Source organism: Eubalaena glacialis, chromosome 20 (assembly GCF_028564815.1).
Source record: "Eubalaena glacialis isolate mEubGla1 chromosome 20, mEubGla1.1.hap2.+ XY, whole genome shotgun sequence".
NCBI lineage: Eukaryota > Metazoa > Chordata > Mammalia > Artiodactyla > Balaenidae > Eubalaena > Eubalaena glacialis.
The window spans coordinates 34,410,413-34,428,628 of NC_083735.1; the positions used below are offsets into that span (position 1 = coordinate 34,410,413).

The 18,216-nt window shown below is 46.2% G+C and overlaps 1 protein-coding gene across 7 annotated transcripts in view; it reads right to left on the reverse strand.

Annotated features, from left to right (window-relative positions):
* The window catches only part of SLC20A2 (solute carrier family 20 member 2), a 105,067-nt gene that overhangs the window by 21,785 nt on the left and 65,066 nt on the right, over positions 1-18,216 (reverse strand). For all 7 annotated transcript variants that reach the window (XM_061177219.1, XM_061177220.1, XM_061177218.1 and 4 more), the window contains 4 exons: positions 17,394-17,490; positions 8,223-8,339; positions 3,770-3,973; positions 1,912-2,476 (listed from right to left, as the gene is read on the reverse strand). In XM_061177219.1, the coding sequence (XP_061033202.1) occupies positions 1,912-2,476; positions 3,770-3,973; positions 8,223-8,339; positions 17,394-17,490 (983 nt within the window). The remainder of the gene's footprint in view (positions 1-1,911; positions 2,477-3,769; positions 3,974-8,222; positions 8,340-17,393; positions 17,491-18,216) is intronic.

The following is an 18,216-nucleotide window of genomic DNA, read 5'->3' on the forward strand; positions in this document are numbered from 1 at the left end:
CCCATGGCAGCTTCCACTCCTGAGTCACTCTTCCAGGACTCCCTGCATCTGTCTGTCCCTCCAGTCTTGGGGGCAGTGGTTTGTCCTGTGTCCTCCTCTCTTTTCTGGATCCAAGAAGAATTGTTGATTTTTCAGTCCATTCGGTTTTCTCCTGTTGTTAGGGTGGAGTGACAACTTCCAGGCTCCCTATGGGCTTTCAACAGCCTCTGTAGCTCTCAGCCCACCCTCCACTCTGCAGACTGAGTCACAAAGAGCCAGCTCCCAAGTCTGCTTCTCTCCAGCTGTGTGACTCTGGGCAAGAAAGTCACATTTCTGAGCTTCATATTCCCTGTCTTTGAAGGATACCACTTAGGACTGCAAAGGACTGCTCTGAGGAGGGTTAGGGTAAGTTACAAGTGGTTCAGCTCTGACCCCTGGTACAGACTTGATAACGTCTTCCTGAATGAACAGAAGCCCCCTCTTCACAGCACACTATTATTTCTAAAACCTTGCTTTCATCAGACCATATCCCTGCTCAAAACCAGCCCCCAAACTGCAAACAGTTGCTCTAAACTCTGGTCACCTATAGCAGCTACCGCCTAGACTCTTCCTCTGGCCTTTAAATGCTGCTTTGGGGTGTAGTGTTACTTTTCTACGTGTATGTCTTTCTTGTCTCCTTAACTGGAATTTAAACTCCTAAAGGACAGGGACCCAATTCATAACACTTTGACAGTACCAGGCTTTCAATAAAGAATTTGTGGATAAGGAGGAGTAAGTGGGCTGGTGGGGGAGGGCAGAAAAAAAATTATTAAGAGGAGACAGAACATGGTGCCCCCAATAAAATAACATGGCGACCCCTAGACAACACTGAGCAGAACGTAAGATGTCCAGGCCTCTTCTCTGGCAGAAAGACTTCTTTTAAAAAGAACAGAAACGCTGTTGCACGTGGGTAGACAGTGTAAAACGGAGTCATATAACTGAGCAAAAAAAAAAAAAAAGCAACAATGGCATGTTTTCCTGATTTGGACAGAAACATTAGCCTGTGTGATAACTATAATAATAGGAAGAGTGAAAATGTAGGGATACTGATTATGGGAGAGCACTGTCTTGAGCTTGTTACATAAAGCATCTCACTTAATCTTCACAGAAATCCCATGTGGTTGGTACTAGCTTTACTCCCACTTCACAGATTGGGACACTGAGGCTTTGGGAAATTCAGTGACTGGTCTGGAGCTGCCCAGCCAGTGAGAAGGGTGTAGAGACTACACATTCGGGGCTTCCACGACCCGCCGACCTGAGCGTCTCCACGCTCTTGCTTGTGGCTCTTCCCGGAACAGCCCCCCAGGCATGTCCTGCCTCGGGCCCTCGCACCTGCTGTTCCCTCTTCTGGAATGTTCTCCTACAGATGAGCGCACGGCTGCGCCCTCAGCCCCTGCAGGTGTCACTCGGCGAGCCCCCCCTGACCCGAGCAGCCGTCCAACACGGCAGCCCCCCAGGGGTCCCACCCCGTTTTCTACTCTTCTCTTCCCTTTAACGCATGTCACCGTCTGGCACACTACAGGAGCTACTTATTCACAGGTGACCCTTGAACAACTGGGCGGAAATCCGGGCACTGCTCTCTCTGCCCCAAAACCAAAAGGAACTGATGAATGACTCAGGCAGAGCAGGAAGCTGGAACGGCGTGGGCAGACTCAGGGCTCAAACCCCACGTCTTCTGATTCCCCGTGTTGTGATCTCCGATCCAACACAAACCTTCCCCCACACCTAGTTCATTTAAAGATCCATGCAGTGAAGATGCGGGTGCTACACTTGTGGGGGAAAAGCCCATGTCGGTGGACCCGGGCAGTGCAGACCCGCGAGGTTCCAGGGTGGCCGTGTGTCTGCCGTGCGCCTCCCCCCCGCCCTGTCCGCCCGCGCGCCATGGGCACTGACCTCACGTCGTTGCCGCCGTGCGCGAAGGAGCCGAAGCAGGCGGTGAGGACCTGCAGGAAGTGGAAGAGCAGGTGGACCTCGGCCGAGTCCTTCTCCTTCTCGTCGTCCGCCGTGTCGTCGCGCGGCGGATCGGGCTCGGCCAGCGGGGTGGCCAGGCGCACCTCCACGCCGCCCTCCTCGGCCTCGATCTCGGCCTCGGCCACGGCGTTGCAGTAGCTGGAGTAGCTGTCGTAGCGCAGCCGCCGGCGGGAGTAGGCCACGGCGTCGGCCACCAGCTTCTCGCTGTCCTCGGGCGCGGGCGCCTCGCCGCGGCGCGTGGCCAGGCCGGGCAGCCCGCAGATGGCCGCCGTGTAGCACGTGTAGCTGTTGTTGCGCCGCAGCAGCCGCGGGGCCCCGTCCGGCGCCGGCCGCTCGTCGCGGATGCGGTGCAGCAGGTCCTTGTAGAGCCCCGAGTCCTTGTGCACCGTGTGGTACACGTGGCTGTCGCTGCGCGCCGAGCCGTCGAAGCCGAAGGTCCCGTTAGACACGGGCGACTTGGCGCCGTGCGTCATGGACAGCGCCCGGCCTGCAGGGGGACAAGGGGACAGACTGAGAGCCGAGGTCATCTGGGGAAGGCGGGGTGGCGGGTGCTTTTGCTTTTTCCCACGTGCTCCATTTTCTAACTTGACTATGAAGGCCCTGCAGTATGGTTCAAATAAAAAGGGAAACTTGGAAACATACAACAAGGGGTAAGTAAAACTAACAATAGGGTAGTTAAAAAATGATGTTATTACGGTCTCTTAAAATGTGTCTTCCAGAAATCGCTGTAGCACTCTCTCCTTTTCTAGGAAGCAGTAAAAGGAGGATTCCCTGTAAGGAGCTCATTTTACAAAAAACTTCATACAAGAGGGACCCAACCCAGATCCCTGGGAGATACACGCTGTAGGTGCCCCTTAAAAATATGACACAAATGGACTCATCTATGAAACAGAAACAGAATCACAGACATAGAGAACAGACTGGTGGTTGCCAAGGGGGAGGGGTTGGGGGAGGGATGGAGTGGGAGGCTGGGGTTAGCAGATGTAAGCTATTACACAGAGAATGGATAAACAACAAGGTCCTACTGTACAGCACAGGGAACAATATTCAATATCCTGTGATAAACCATAATGGAAAAGAATATTTTTAAAAAAGAATGTATATATATGTATAACTGAATCACTTTGCTGTAGAGCAGAAATTAACACAACATTGTAAATCAACTATACTTCAATTAAAAAAAAAAAAAAAGGCCAGTCTGGACAGTCAAAGGCGGATCTGTCAGATCAGTGGGCAGAGTTTGCTTGTCTTCTTTGGCCAAGTCCCAAACGCAGCCTGGAAATCGGTGCCAGCGCCCCTGCAGGGCGGCGGGCCAGGCAGATGCTGGTGCCTGCCCATAACTGTCCACAGATGCTGTGGGACAAAGGACCCACCCCCAGGATGGTCCTGATGGTTTCTGTGATTCTCTAGTGGGACCCCCTCCCGTTCCAATGTCAGCTTTCGCTCTGAGTCTTCCCGGAGAAAGGTGTTCGTATTAAGCTGGATAAACCGACCTTCCGATCTCCAGCAGTTAGGCGACTGCACGTGGAAGATGCAGGTGAGGCACTCAGAGGGGTGGTACGGGGGGTATGGGCGCCGCTGGGAGACTGTAGGTAAATGGCTCTTGGAGGAAAATCACAGGACACGAGTAAGCCTGCTCTGCGACTGCCTGGTCCCTGAGGCCTCTTTAGCGCCTGGGTTTTCTCAAAGCAGAAACCGGGGGACACTTGTGTGCACTGGAGCCTCAGTGCGACACGCAGGCCGGCAGGCCCAGCGCCACGCCAGCCCCCAGGGGTCTTACCATACGGTACGCGGGGGTGGTGTCCCCCTGTCGTGCTTTCTGAGGTCCCGGACGGCTCCGCGGCTGACCCGGTGAGGGGGACGGTGCTGTCGTCGTGAGCCCTGGCACCCGGTAGCTCTTTAAATACTGGGGACTCCGCTTCCGGAATTTTGTTGAGGCTTTCATCAGAGACTCGCGATAAAGCACTTTCTTTTTGCAATTTGCCTAAAGAAAATAGAGTCATAACTGAAAATTTTGTCAGAAAATTCTTGTTACTGACAAATGAATATAAAAATAAATATTTATCTTGTTACTTACGTACTTACTTTGGGAATGAAGAAAAAAGTTAGATAAAATAAAGTGGAGAGTTCAATCATCTGGGAAACACAGGCTAGAAAACTCAGCTATGGAGGGAAAGACGGAGGCTTAGGCCTGAGTTATCTCATCCAAGACCAACAAAAAAGACAGGATTAGATTGATTCCCAAGGTAAACATTCTGTAAATTCTACAACCATCTAGACTGGCCTTCTATTTTCTTAAACTAACCTCAGAATCCCTGAAATGTTTATCCTTTTTGTCTTCAAAGATACTGTTATAGTCTGCTTGGTTTTCTTCTGTTCAATAAATGACTGCTCTCAGATTTCTTCAGGTCACCAAATCTTAGGAAACAAGTAAATCATTTTCCTCAAAAGGAACAGAGAGATTCTACTTACTTTTAAAAATCCTTTACTTTCAAAAGAAACCAGGGATTTTTAAAAAGCAGTTTGAAGCTGGAGAGCATTCTTTTTAATCAAATCTGGTGTGTGGTGCTGGTGATTTATGACCTTGCTTCCTCACCTGAGCGGATGTCTGAGCTCTTACCTACCCAACTGAAATGGAGACATTCTCGGTTCCTCTGCTGAACACAGCATCACCTCTATTTCTATACTTACCTAGATAGTCAGATACAAGATAGATTTTTTAAAAACTAAATTTGTTATGTACTGCAAGGAACAAAAAAGTGTGCATACAGATCTCTGACCTCAAGTTGCTTACAATCTAGATGAGAAAAGATAATATTTGTAAAGATTATAATAACAATTTTTTAAAAACACCTTTTTTTTTGGCCGCGCTGTGCGGCTTGTGGGGCTCTCAGTTCCCCAACCAGGGATCGAACCCGTGCCCCCCTGCAATGGAAGCGCGGAGTCCTAACCACTGGACCGCCAGGGAATTCCCAAAAAAACCTGTTAACACATGAAACAGGTATTATTATTTTCTCTCCTTTATAAACAGCAAACTGAGGCCCAGAGAGATTAAGTCATTTGCCGAAGGTCACATAGGTAGCAAAATGCAGTTGGTTTACTCTGTCCACGCCCTTAACCACAGTCTGTACTTAAATTAATAGAAAAAGATACATATATACTGAAATGTCAAAATACATGGCATTGACCAAAAAATCTCCTGGGAAGCCAGTATGGGTAGTGATGTCAGTTTCCTGCTGTAACATTATAGCCTAAATGTGGAAGAAAAGATTTTATGGTCCATTTCCCATTAAGGTTCAGCTATTAGAAAAAGCCTTTAGACATCAGAGCATTTAAGTACAGTTTATCACTTCCCATGGGGTTAAGTCAGCCAAGCAGGATGTTTAAGGGGGGCTCCTTCTCAGCCTAGAGTGGGAACGGCTACACAGAAGGGGAAGCAGCAGCTGGTTATCAATCTGTCATCAATGTGGCTTCACTACTTATTTTCAAGTTGTATGTATTAATGTAGTTTTTTTATTATTAGTTTTTAAATTTACATGCAGTAAATTGGCTGTCTGTGTGTGTAGAATCTTGAGTCTAACAAATGTCTAGATTCCTACAGACAATCCACAATCAGGACAGGGAAGGGTTCCATCAGCCCCTAAAGCCTCCCTGGCAGTCAGCCCCTCTGCCCATCCCTAGCCTGTGACAACCACTGATCTGCTCTCTGTCTCTACAGTTTTGTCTTTTCCACATGTCATATAAATGGAACCATAAGACATGAGCTTTTGAGGCTGGCTTCTCTGACCTGGCATGATTAATGCGTCTGAGGTTCATCCAAGTTGTTGTAGGTTTCAGTAGCTCACTCTTCTTCACTGCCAAGTAGTGTTCTAATACATGGATGTATTTACATAAATACGTGCTTGTTTATTCGTTCTGTGGATAATCCAAGCTGCTTCTAGTTTTTGGTGATGGCAAATAAAGCTGCCATAAACATTCATATCCAGGCTTTTGTGTGAATTTAAATTTGCATTTCTCTAGGGTAAATACCTAGGAGTGGGTAAGTGTATATTTAACCTTATAAGAAACCACCAAACTGCTTTCCTGAGAGGCTGCACCATTTTGCATTCCCACCAGGAGTACACGAGCATTCCAGCTGCTTCTCAGTCTCATCAGCACTTAGCACTGTCCTTTTTTTTTTAAAAAAAAGCCATTAAAATAGGTGTGTGGTGATATCTCGTGATTTTAATCTGCATTTTTGATGTTGAGCAGCTTTTCATGGACTTATTTGCCATTCATATATCTTCTTTGGTAAAGTGTCTGTTCAAACTTTTCCTCATTTTTAACCAGGTTGTCTTATGAGATTTCTTTATATATTCTGAACACAAGTCTGCAAACACTTTCTCCCGGTCTGTAACTTGTCTTTTTAAATTCTCTTCGTAGTGTTTCTCACAGAGCAATAGTTTCTAATTTTGATGAAGAGCGATTTACCAACTTCTTTTATGAACTGTTTTTGGTATCATATCTAAAAACTCTTTGCTTTACCAAAGGTCTCAAAAGTTTTCCCTTTTTTGTCCTAAAAGTTTTATAGTTTTCTATTTTACATTTTTATCTATGATGCATCTTGAGTTAATTTTTACAAGGTGTAAAACTTAGGTCAAGGTTCTCTTTTTGGCATTCAATATCCAACTGTTCCAATACCATTTATTGTAAGGACTATTCTTCCTCCATTGAACTGACTTTGTATTTTGTCAAAAATCATTTGGCCATATATATTTGTGGCTCTGTTTCTGGACTCTACTCTGTTCTGTTAATCTAGGTGTCTCTCTTCACCAATTCCACACTTTCCTGTAGCTTTATAGTAGCTCTTAAGGCCAAGCAGTACAGGTCTTTCAACTTTACTCTTTTCCAAAATTGCTTTGGCTATTCCAGTTCCTTTCCCTTTCCATATAAATTTTTAAAGTGACTTGTCTAAATCTACAAAATATCCTGCTGGGATTTTTATTTAAATTGTGTTAAATGTATAGATTGATTTGAGACAAACTGACATCTTTCCAGTATTGAGTCTTTGCGTTCATGAGCATGGTATGTCTCCTCATTTGTTTTGTTCTTTGAAATATGGGTTTCTCAAATTCAGATATATCCGTATGAACGTGCGATTGTAAGGTACATTCTGAGGCCAAAAGTAAATACTTCTTTTCTTTTGAGAGCCCTGTAAAAGGCTCTGTGTGGCCTCCAGACTTGGAATTCAATCATGTTGCCACTGACAGGAAAATACCTCCTGCAATTTTCCAAGCCACAGTCTTCTTCTTTTTTTTCTTTATTGCTTTCATTGAGGTATAATTTCCATACAGTGAAATTTATACATTTTAAATGTACAGGTAGATGACCTGTGACAAATGACTACAGCCTGTAACTACTCCCCAGTTAACAGAGTCCTGCAAAGTGCCTCCTGTCCCTCAAGTTCCCTCCTGTCCCTACAAAGCTCCCTCCTGTCCCTACAAAGTCCCCTCCTGTCCCTAAAGTTCCCTCTTGTCCCTTGTGCCCCTTGGCAGTCGGTCTCCAGCAACCAGTGGTTTCTACCGCTGTGGATTACTGTTCCCTGGAATCATGCAGTATGTACTCCTTTGTGTCTGGCTTCTCCCGGTAGTTCTCCTCTTCGTCGCTAATTCGTCTTCTATTGTATGAATAGACCATAATTTGGTTATCCATTCGCTTGTTAATGAGCATGTGGGTTGTTTCCATTTTTTGGCTAGTATGGCTGACCAATTTGTGTACAAGTCTTTTTATTTCTCTTGGATAAATACCTAAGAGTGGAATTAATGGGCCACATGGTAAATATTTGCTTAACCTTATAGGAAACTGCTCAACTAACTTCCCCCATGGCTGTACCAGTTTTTATTTCACCATAAATATATGAGAATTCCAGTTATCACACTTGTAATCTAGTCTTTCTACCTTTAGCCATTCTTGAGGGAGGGAAGTGCTATCTGACTGTGGTGTTGATCTGTATAATCTAATGTTTCTCATCGGGCAGTTACCTTCCATTAGCCATGGCAACTAGGACCTCACTCTCACCTGGGTCCCAAGTTACCAAGGCAAAGTTTGAGCCAGAAAGCCGTCAGGAGCCACGAGCCAAGGACTGGCCTGATCTCGGTGTGTGTTCCCTCTGTCAGTCAGTTTCACCGTGGATGACAGCGAGGGCTCAGCAGTCAGAGCACTCTTGCAGATCAGAAGAACAGCAAAGCCCTTACCTGCTATCTTTCTCCGCATCCACGGACACACAAAGAGCCACACGAAGAGGGCGAACAGCAGCGCGACCCCAAAGGAGATGAGCACGATCGCCCACATGGGAAGGACCAGGCCCAGCACTGGGGATAAAGGGGATACTTCTCAAATGTTGGGCAGCACGTCCACATACCTGCCATTCCCCAAACCTGAAACGAATCACCTGGATTCCATGTTTAATAAAACTCTCAACCAAAAAAGATGTGCTAGGCGTTCCGGGGTACAAAGCTGTGTGTTTAAGACACACAGCTTTGCGAATATGTGGTTAAATCAGTAAGTAACCTAATTATTAAAAATCGACCAACTTGGCACAAACGGCATATTAAGTTGGGAATAAACCCATTTACAGTATTATTTCAATATCTACATTCCTGAGTGGACAAACAGGGGGAACAAAGGGTCCGTCTTCCCTCCTAGTGCCCCTGCCCCCGCCCCCGCCCCCGCCCCCGGGCAGCGCGAAGCCCAGGGCTGCAGCGGGCACAGCAAGGCTGGCAGCTGCCTCTTTGGTTTCTCAATAGTCAGCAGCCCGGCTTTAAATGGACATGACGCTCAGACCACACACACAAACCTTTTTTAATGTCAGCTTAAATTGAGAAACAGCAGATACAGGAAGAGTCTGCTGCGCCCTTCGTAAGTGCCTGAAAGCAGGGCATAAATTCCTTGTGAGAAACGCGCCTTCCTTGTTCCAGGAAGAGCAAAGTGACCCTCACCACTGGAGACAAGGCACCAATACCAAGATGAGTCTGCACAAACAGACCTTGCTAAAATAACCGTTCTATTCTGTTTCCTCCCTGTATTTCCTAGTCACTTTCCATAATTTATCACCCTTTGTCAAAATGGTATATAAGTCCCAAAGTCTAACTGCTTCTTTGCGTGTTCATGTCTTTTCTGTGAAGGCCTCCATATGCATAAATCAACCCTTTCTACTGTTAAAAATAAAATAAAATAAAAGCTTAGATAGAAAAGTTTTTTAAAAGGACACTGACTTTCAAACTCAACTCTTCTTTGAAGTGTCAACTCATGGAATTACAACATAGAAAAACTTTTCATTACTATCCAGTCCAGCACACGAAGCGGCCATTCCATCAGCCAGTGGAAGTATGGAGGGTGGAGAAGCATCAGGCTTCCTAGCCCTGTGGGGTCCCACAACCCAGCTCTCCCAGCCGCACAGGCGTGACTCGCACACGCTCACAGGCGCACCCTTGCACAGGCACAAAGATACAGGCACAGGAGCACTCACTACAGCATTATTTGTAATGGGAAGAATTTGCAAGACGACCGATACACGCATCATTCCATGGAAACGTGAAGTCAGTGTGGTGCAGAGCGTAAAAATGAGGTCGATCTAAACGTACTCATGAGGAAAGAGGCCCGCGATCTAGTTAAGTAAGAAAGGCCAGCTGGATCACGGTGTGTGTAGCATGACCCAATTTATGTTTAGAAGAGAAAACAACCCCACACATACACTCCTACCATATGTGTGAATAGACAGAAAAAGTTCTGGAAAGAATCAGTGGTTACTCCTGTGGAGAGATGAGAAATTGGAGGGGGCTCTCCCTTCTCACTACATATACTTTTGTACTGTTAACTTTGAAAATTTATAATGGGCACACACTTTTGTAAATTGTTAAATTTTTTTTCAAAGTTTGAAAGGAGTGAACTATTTAAAACTCTGCTCTTAGATTAAACAAATCTCTAAAGATACAGGCTTTGTTAGTTACACTGTTAGCCATTCTATACATACAAACCAACTCACAGTTACTCAGGTAAGGTATTATTAGACATTTTGGTAATGGTAAGAGGAAGAACAGGTAGTTAATACTCTAAATGGGGAGTCAGGATTAACATATATAAATATAAAAAACAAAAAACCAAGATCACGCAGCCTTAGTACAGTGGAGGGGTCCCTGGCGGCAGGAGACACTCAGCGGTCAGGCCACTCCACCCTCAAACGCCCGGTTACACCAGAAAGCACGTGGCCCCATGCAGGGCTGTACTGAGGCACCTGGCAGCCCTGCTCCAGCCCCGGCTGTGGCCTCGGAGCCGAGGCTTGGAGCTGCTTGTAGAACCACTCGGGCTGACCTCACTGGCCGTGCTCATGGCCACGGCTTCCTGCTTCTGCTGTTATGTCTTCGTGCCAGTGTCTGGTACATGTGGTAAAAGACCGCTCCAAAGCTGTTTCTTGCTGAACTGAGAGGTAACTGTTAATTACCAACATCAAACTGATGAACGAACATCAACACCAACTACAGCTTAAAAATACTTGGCTTTTGAAGAGGTTTCACGGTTGCCTTGGTGGTTCCTGGTTCCGTTGATGATAAAATTGTTACTTGGGCTACTTTTGGCTTCACTGCGTTAACTTGATCTAAGACAGGCGAGCTCTGGGTACTCTGGGGAGGGGATGCAGTTTGGGAGCTGGATACAGGAATATTTAAACGAGTGAATACTTTTGCTCCCAGGCCCCGTTTGCTTCCTTCCCTGCCGAGCAGAGCCCACAACAAGGCAGAGCAGGGCTGCTCTACGTGCGCCTTCCAGGCCCATCTCCACGCTCTCCGCGGAGGTCACATGAGTTCTGGAGGGTGTCAGGACCCACATCCGAAAGGGAGGAACTGAGGCCACCTACACGACTTCTGATGCTTCTCTTAGACAATAAGCCACAATGTCACCTGACCCTTGAACCTTTACCATCACAACCACCTTCGCCATCGGTTTGGCCTGGGAAGTGGCCAAGAAGGTCCGAAGCCACCCTCTGAGTCACAAGAACTGGACGGGAGGTCAGGGGCTCCACACATCACTGAGAGTGGAAGGGGTGGGAGACAGAGGGAAAAACCAAGGGTGCGAAGAACAGCAAAGGAACCAGGAAAGCGGGGGCAGTCATCAATGGTGAGTAAGAGAGGAGAGAGGAACAGAACGGGGACAGGATTTGGGTCTTACCAAATTATTATACCAATTTAGTAAATTAACAGCATCAGAAGTGCACAGGATTAACGTACATACAAAACAGAAACAGACTCACAGGCACAGAAAACAAACTTATGGTTACAAAGGGGAAAGTGGGGGGATAAATTCGGAGTTTGGGGATTAACATATACACACTATAATATATAAATAAGGATCTACTGTATAGCACAGGGAACTATACTCAATATTTTGAAATAACCTATAAGGTTAAATCTTACAGTAAAAGAACCTGAAAAAGAATATATGTGTTTGTGTGTGTATACATACATATATATATATATATATATATATATATATATATATATATAAAACTGACACCTGAAACTGTACAGTTGAAAAAAAAAAGCGCACCAGGATTTACTTTTAAAGTCTGCATATAAGAAATGCAGACTGACAGTTACGGGACGCAGCTCTAAACTGTACTAAATACATAAAATCAACTTTCATGGATAAAAAAACAATTAAATGCAAAAATCCAGCACGGAAAAGCCTTTGAATCAACGTACCTCCAGGGGAAAACTTTTTTTCTTCTGAAAATTCAAGGTTGACCTTTTCACAACAAAATTTTTGACAAAAATACTTCGCACTGAGCAGCCTTCCTGCGAAGATCTCAAATTGTTTTCCGGTAACAACGCTCCAGAGGGCACTGAGGCCCGGCGCCGTCACCCCGCGGAAGGCAAAGTAGGACACGGCTTGAATTGCTCCGGTCTCCGCGGCCAAGAGCGGCTGCCAGGAGCCCACACTGGGTGCTCGCAAGCCCAGGCCTCACTCCAGACCCTAAATGGCCTTTCATCTCAAGTTCTTTCATCTTCTGAACAGTGAAGATATGATAAATAGTGATTTAGCTCTAACCACAAGCATCCTTGCAACTCTCTCCCAAATCCCCCGAAGATCAGGATATCCAAGTGACATGGGGAAAAGCAGAGAACTTTTTAGAAACACAGTCTTCTGGAGTCATTATTACTTTGCTACATCTCTTGTTTTTCATATATAACAATCTTTGTTAGAATATAATAAAATAAATTAAGCTTCTATAAAACCAGTAAGGCTTTTTAGCCCATATTAGTTCCCTTATACTACTCATCAGCCTCACCTGCACCCTCTCTTCTCTCTCTCTTGGGGTTAATTTTATAAATAATATATGGTTATAAAAATATCAGCCATAGATAATCATCAAGGACCTACTGTATAGCACAGGGAACTCTACTCAATACTCTGTAGTAACATATATGGCAAAAGAATCTGAAAAAGAATAGATATATATCTGTATAACTGAATCACTTTGCTGTACACCTGAAACTAGCATAGCACTGTTAATCAACTATACTTCAATATAAAATAAAAATTAAAAAAAAATAAAAATATCAGCTGTATAAAACTGTATCACGTACAAATGTGAAAATTCCTTGTTGTCCGTCCTTCTTGAACCCACTTCCCAGAGTAACACTGTTAACTATTTGGTGTGTATCTTTTCAGGCATTTTCTAGACATAAACATATGGTGCAGAGTGTTTGTGAGAATTTTTTTTTCTTTTCCTTAAATTTAATAGATGTAAATCACACTGTATATATTCTTCTGTGCCTTCATTTCTCACATAACAATATATTATGGACATCTTTCCACAGTAACACGCACACACAGACACACGTCTGCCTCATTTGTAGAATCACTTTTTACTAGTCCTCCCTTCCCTGATAAATGAAGTTTCTAGTTTTTGTTTTGTTTTAGATCAACACGTTCAAGCATTAGAGGAGCTCCCTAGGTGAAAGGAATCCTGGGGCAACTTTAAGAAAATGAAGCATTGCTTTGAAATTCAAAAATGCTATTTCCTAATTTGTCCTATAGTTGGGATTTTTTTTTTTTAATGCATATGGTACCAGCTTTCTCAAACCAGGGTTCATTTATAATAATTCTGAGAAGGAAGTGAGTTTAAATCACTCTGTTCTGAATCAGGCTCTCAGTGATACTGGAGACTCTTCTCAGCCCAGGCCTTCCCCACCCAGGGCCCAGGGCTGGGAATCACTGCAGCTCCAACGCCCAGCTTCTCTACAGCCCGGAACGTTCTCTACAGCTAACACGGAACACAGAGGTCCTCTGGGAACAAAGCTCCTTCTCCTGAGTCAGCGGGGACCTGAGGGGTGGCTGACGCTCTGGTTCCCTTGCGGCTGGACCAGAAGAGCTGCCACTGGAGGAGGAGGAGATGGAGGAGAAGGGGGAGGGGGAGGGGGAGGAGAAGGGGGAGGGGGAGGAGAAGGGGAGGGGGAGGGGAGGGGGAGGGGGAGGGGAGGGGGAGGGGGAGGGGGAGGAGATGTAGGTGGGGGGAGGAGGAGGAAGAGAAGATGGAGGAGGAGAAGAGGAAATGGAGGAGAAGGTGGGGGGGAGGAGATGGAAGAGAAGGGGGAGGGGAGGGAGGAGAAGGGGGAGGGGGGATGGAAGAGTTGGAGGAGAAGGGGAGGTGGAGAGGGGGTAGGAGGAGGACGGGAAGATGGAGATGGAGGAGGAGGGGGAGGAGGAGGGGGATGGGAGGGGGTAGGAGGAGGAAGAGAAGATGGAGGAGGAGGGGGAGGGGGAGGAGAAGAGGAAATGGAGGAGAAGGTGGGGGGGAGGAGATGGAAGAGAAGGGGGAGGGGAGGGAGGAGAAGGGGGAGGAGGGATGGAAGAGTTGGAGGAGAAGGGGAGGTGGAGAGGGGGGAGGAGGAGGAAGGGAAGATGGAGGAGGAGGGGGAGGCAGCCCCATTTCAGGTGCAGACCACTCTGGGGAAGCCAGAAACCAGGCCTGGTTAAGTGTGAGAATTCATCTGTTAGTAAGGAGTGAGCAAAGGTTGCTAGCTAGAGATTTTGAGGAGCACCCCTTACATGAGAACCGTGATAAGACAGCAGCGTTTACGGTAAAAGGTTATGATAAAGAGGTGGTTAGGGCAGGGGTCCTCTAAATGCACACGCATCCGATCACCCAGGGTCTCCCTGGTAAATACAGACTGCTGGGCTGCATTTCTGGTTCATCGGGTCTAGGGCTGAGCCTGAGAATCTGCATTTTTGACAAGTGTCCATGTGATGCTGATGCTGCCGGTCTAGGGACCACACTTTGACTTAGAAACCTGCGTTAGCTGATCTGCTCTGACGCCTCCAAGCCGTGTGCCATGAACCTCAGCGTTTGTTCTTTAAATGCTGAACAAAAACCAGGTCCTGTACAGCTGAAGACTTGCCTTAAAAATAAACTTCAGGCTTGTATCTAACCCAACCCAAGTGAGTACTTTATTTTCCTCAAGTTATTTTTGCTTCTTGCAAATTATTTTTTAAAGGACAAAAATGCAAAGACAATCTTTTAAAGTGCAACTCAGTTTCTGAAGGATGACTTTTGAGAAAAGTCATGTCAAATACAAAGTAAAACAAATCAAACTAGGCCCAAGATATAAACAACTTCAAAATAACTTGGAGAGGAGGAACAGAGGAAGTCAAACCAGAATCCTGTAACTCAACAGCCCACGGGTCCCCACTGAATTCACGTCCATCTAGAAAAATGCTACTTATCAGAATCTCTGGAAGTTGAAATGGGGTAAGGTGAACGCTGCCACTCTTTTTTGTTAGCAAACTTTTCGTTCTTTCCTTTTATCTCTGGGGCCTATGTGTTGAATGGAAGCGTTCTAAGGAAGAAAAGGACTAGGAAGAATAAATTCCAACAGGCAGAAAGGCAGGCAAATTCTGAAAGGGGCAGAGGACCAAGTCACTGTGGAAGTGATTCTTCCCAGCTCAACCCTATCCCCAAATATGACGCCACAGCTACGATGACCGTAGGATGGAATTAATGTCTAGTTTTAACCTTAGATGTTTAAATAAAAATAGGATTTAGACTCACCTATTGAATATCCCATAAACACTCCCCAGGAGCCAAGACATTAGCAAAGTCCTTTTCTGACTGAGTGTATTCTGATCATAATTAACAGTGACATTAGGTACCAGGCACTAGATACTGCGTGTCCTACCCCTGCCCCATCGTGTGTCAGAAGAATGTCATATAACTGGGGCTCGGGACCAGGCTGCCCACTTAAAGTCTGCTTCTGCACCTGACTAGTTATATGACCTTGGGCACTCAGTCAGCATCACTGTGCCTGCTGCCCACCTGTCAGGGGGCGTTAGCAACATTACCAATTTCCCAGCGGAGTTCAGAGGACGCAAAGGATTAATTCATGTAAAACTCAGCTCAATAAAAGCGTTTATTTATTATTTATTTTTCACAACTTCTCTATGAAGTATTTATATTATCCTTAGTTGCCTCATCCGTTATCTAGTTTCATTTTCTCTAGAATAATTTAGTCTCTTAGTAATCTGATTCTTCTAGCAAATTTGCAATAAAACAGCAAAGGATGAGAAAAAGAAAAAGAAGTGATGGAAAAAATAGGTAAGTATGGAAAAAGTCAAATTTTAATAAAAATCATACAGTTGTGGTCTTCTGACATTCAGACCGAGAACCAAGGAGCGAGAAGAATAGAGGCTAGGAAAAAAAAATGCTGAAACAGAACTAAATGGTCGTCATTTACACCGATTCCCATTTCTAGGACTCGGTCCGACAAAGGCACCCCGGCCTTCATTTGTTTAATCTCTTAAATCACTAGCCCGGGAGGTGTCTGGCTATTGACCACTGCTAAGCTTTTTGTTCCGTTACCCTGGGCTCTGAGAGCCTGCACAGAACTAAGAACAAGGGCTCAGGTGGACAAGACATCTCTCTGCTACAGCTGACTCCGGGGCCCGCCCAGCACCACGTGGAAGCTTCGAGAGATTCACAGACTTGGGGTGGGCTGAACTTCAACTTCATGGTATGCAACTGCTTTTTCTCTGCCTCTGTTTTTTTGTTATGGATCATGAAAAGAGTCTGTGACAAACACACTTCATACTCCGTGAATGATCAAGCCCGAAGGGCCGTCAGGCCACTGTCATCTGAGGCTAGGGTTTCATCTCCCTCCAGCTCACCATGACGTTCAGCCTTGTGCTTTTCAGATAACTTAGAGCCGCTGGGGTGCTTCACGCCCCCTCCCTTCACCCAAAGTCTGAAAGCCCGGACCACGAGCATTCAAGCTGTAAGAGCCGTGCTTTGAGCGCTGAGAAGATGCCAAAGTAGAAGGTTACACAGCGTTCAGAATCATTCAGAAAGAGTGAAGTACACAAACATAGAATTAGATATGGCTATACAATCCGAGAAAAACTGCCTTGAGAAAACCCGGTTGGAGAAATGAATAAGGATTTCCCCCGTTTCGGAAGAGGGCGCTTTCAACTGTAATACGACACACCATTTAGCAGAAGCTTTACCTTTTGAACAGAGAGAGGAAGGTTTTTATCAGATATGGCCCGTAACTGAATCTTAATCCTTAAAGGACGTTAACAAGAAGGAAAACGACACACACAAACATCTCTGCTGACTCCGGACATCCCCACAGCAATGGACCTGTTCAGGATCCGGCGGTAAGAGGCACATCTCACAGAGGGGAATGGGGGACCCTCTCAAGATATGCATGGAAATGGTGAGTGAGAATGCTAACCACCTCCTCAACACGGGGATGTTATGCAAATGACAGTACTGTACGTAAGTTCTCCTTTACCCACTGAAAACGTAAAAGAAAGGAACTTTTAACCCTGCTCCACCCCAAACCCCAAACCCTTGAAAAGAAAGAACAAAAGACATCAGAATGGGAAGAAAAGGAGCAATTCTGAAAAGAAAATCATCACTGGTTCCGGTATCAGAAACGCGGAACAGCAGGGCGCTAGTCCCTGGACTCACTGGTCTGACGAGTTCCGGGGGGTTAGATGTTTGTGCTGTAGACCACGTGACAGCCCCGCCCCGGACTGTCCCGAGGTGGTGACCTACTGCTTACGCGAGCTCCCCCCTGCCTCCGGGGGCCCCCCCAGCTCAGGGAGGCGCAGACTGTCCCATCACGTTCTGCGACTCGGCACCAGGAAACTGAGGCAGAAGGGGGATTTCAATTTTCTTTTTTTAACCTGAAGTCTGTTGCCTGTGTACTTCACATCTCTCTTGAGTATTTAGAACAAGTAAAGGCATCTCCTACTCTTTTCACTGCTCCGTAATGATCGTGAGTAGTGCTTCTGACTGTTGGCCAACAAATCCACCACCGCCGCTGGACTCTGACACCACCTGCTGGCCGTGACCTTCCGAGGGCTCTTACCTGGGGCTCCTGTGTACATGATGGAAAACACATTGATCGCGATGGTAGCGGCATAGAACACGGGAAGCGCCCGGAGGCCGTTGGGAACGGGGTCCTCCTGCGGGGTAAGGAGATAAGGGAGCAGGTCAGGACTCCAGGGGCAAAATGACACAAGTCATCGTTCCGGGAAAGCCCTGTCCCTGCCGCGGGCTGTGCGCACCTCCAGACCCGGGGCTGGCCTGGGCTGACCCTCCTCCTACACGAGTGCTGTGGCAAAGGGCCCACGAGGTGACCAGCAGACGCGTTAACGCGCTGGGATCACATGAGGTGGTGGCAGATGTGGGGACAGAGAAGGGCTGTTGGTGAGGCCAGCTCCTGGGACTAAAGCCCTGACCCGGAGCGCTCACTATTCTAGCTACATTCACAGTGGCCGAAAAATCCACTTTCAACAAATATTTTGAGGCCTGACCCTCCGAGGATGCCCTGAGGAAGTCAAATGACTTCAACACCACGGCGTTACTACCAGATTTTATGGTACTCCGTGACACGATCCGGGTTTGCTGTGTTGAAATATATAAAGCAAGGAAATACAGGACCACGTGCTGTGACTTTCAAAATCCTTTCACGAGGTGGAGCATTTCACCTTCAACTATTAAAAGGTGAAGAGAACTGTGGGTTCTTTGTCTAAGAAAACAGTTCTTTACAACCTTAGGCTTCCGGTACAACACTTCCGAAATCTAATATTTCAACGAGAACAGTACTGCACGTGTTTTAGGCAAAGTCACACCTGGGAGAATATTTGAAATTTAGAGTTTACAGAGGAAAAATATAGAGTTTGAGGGTT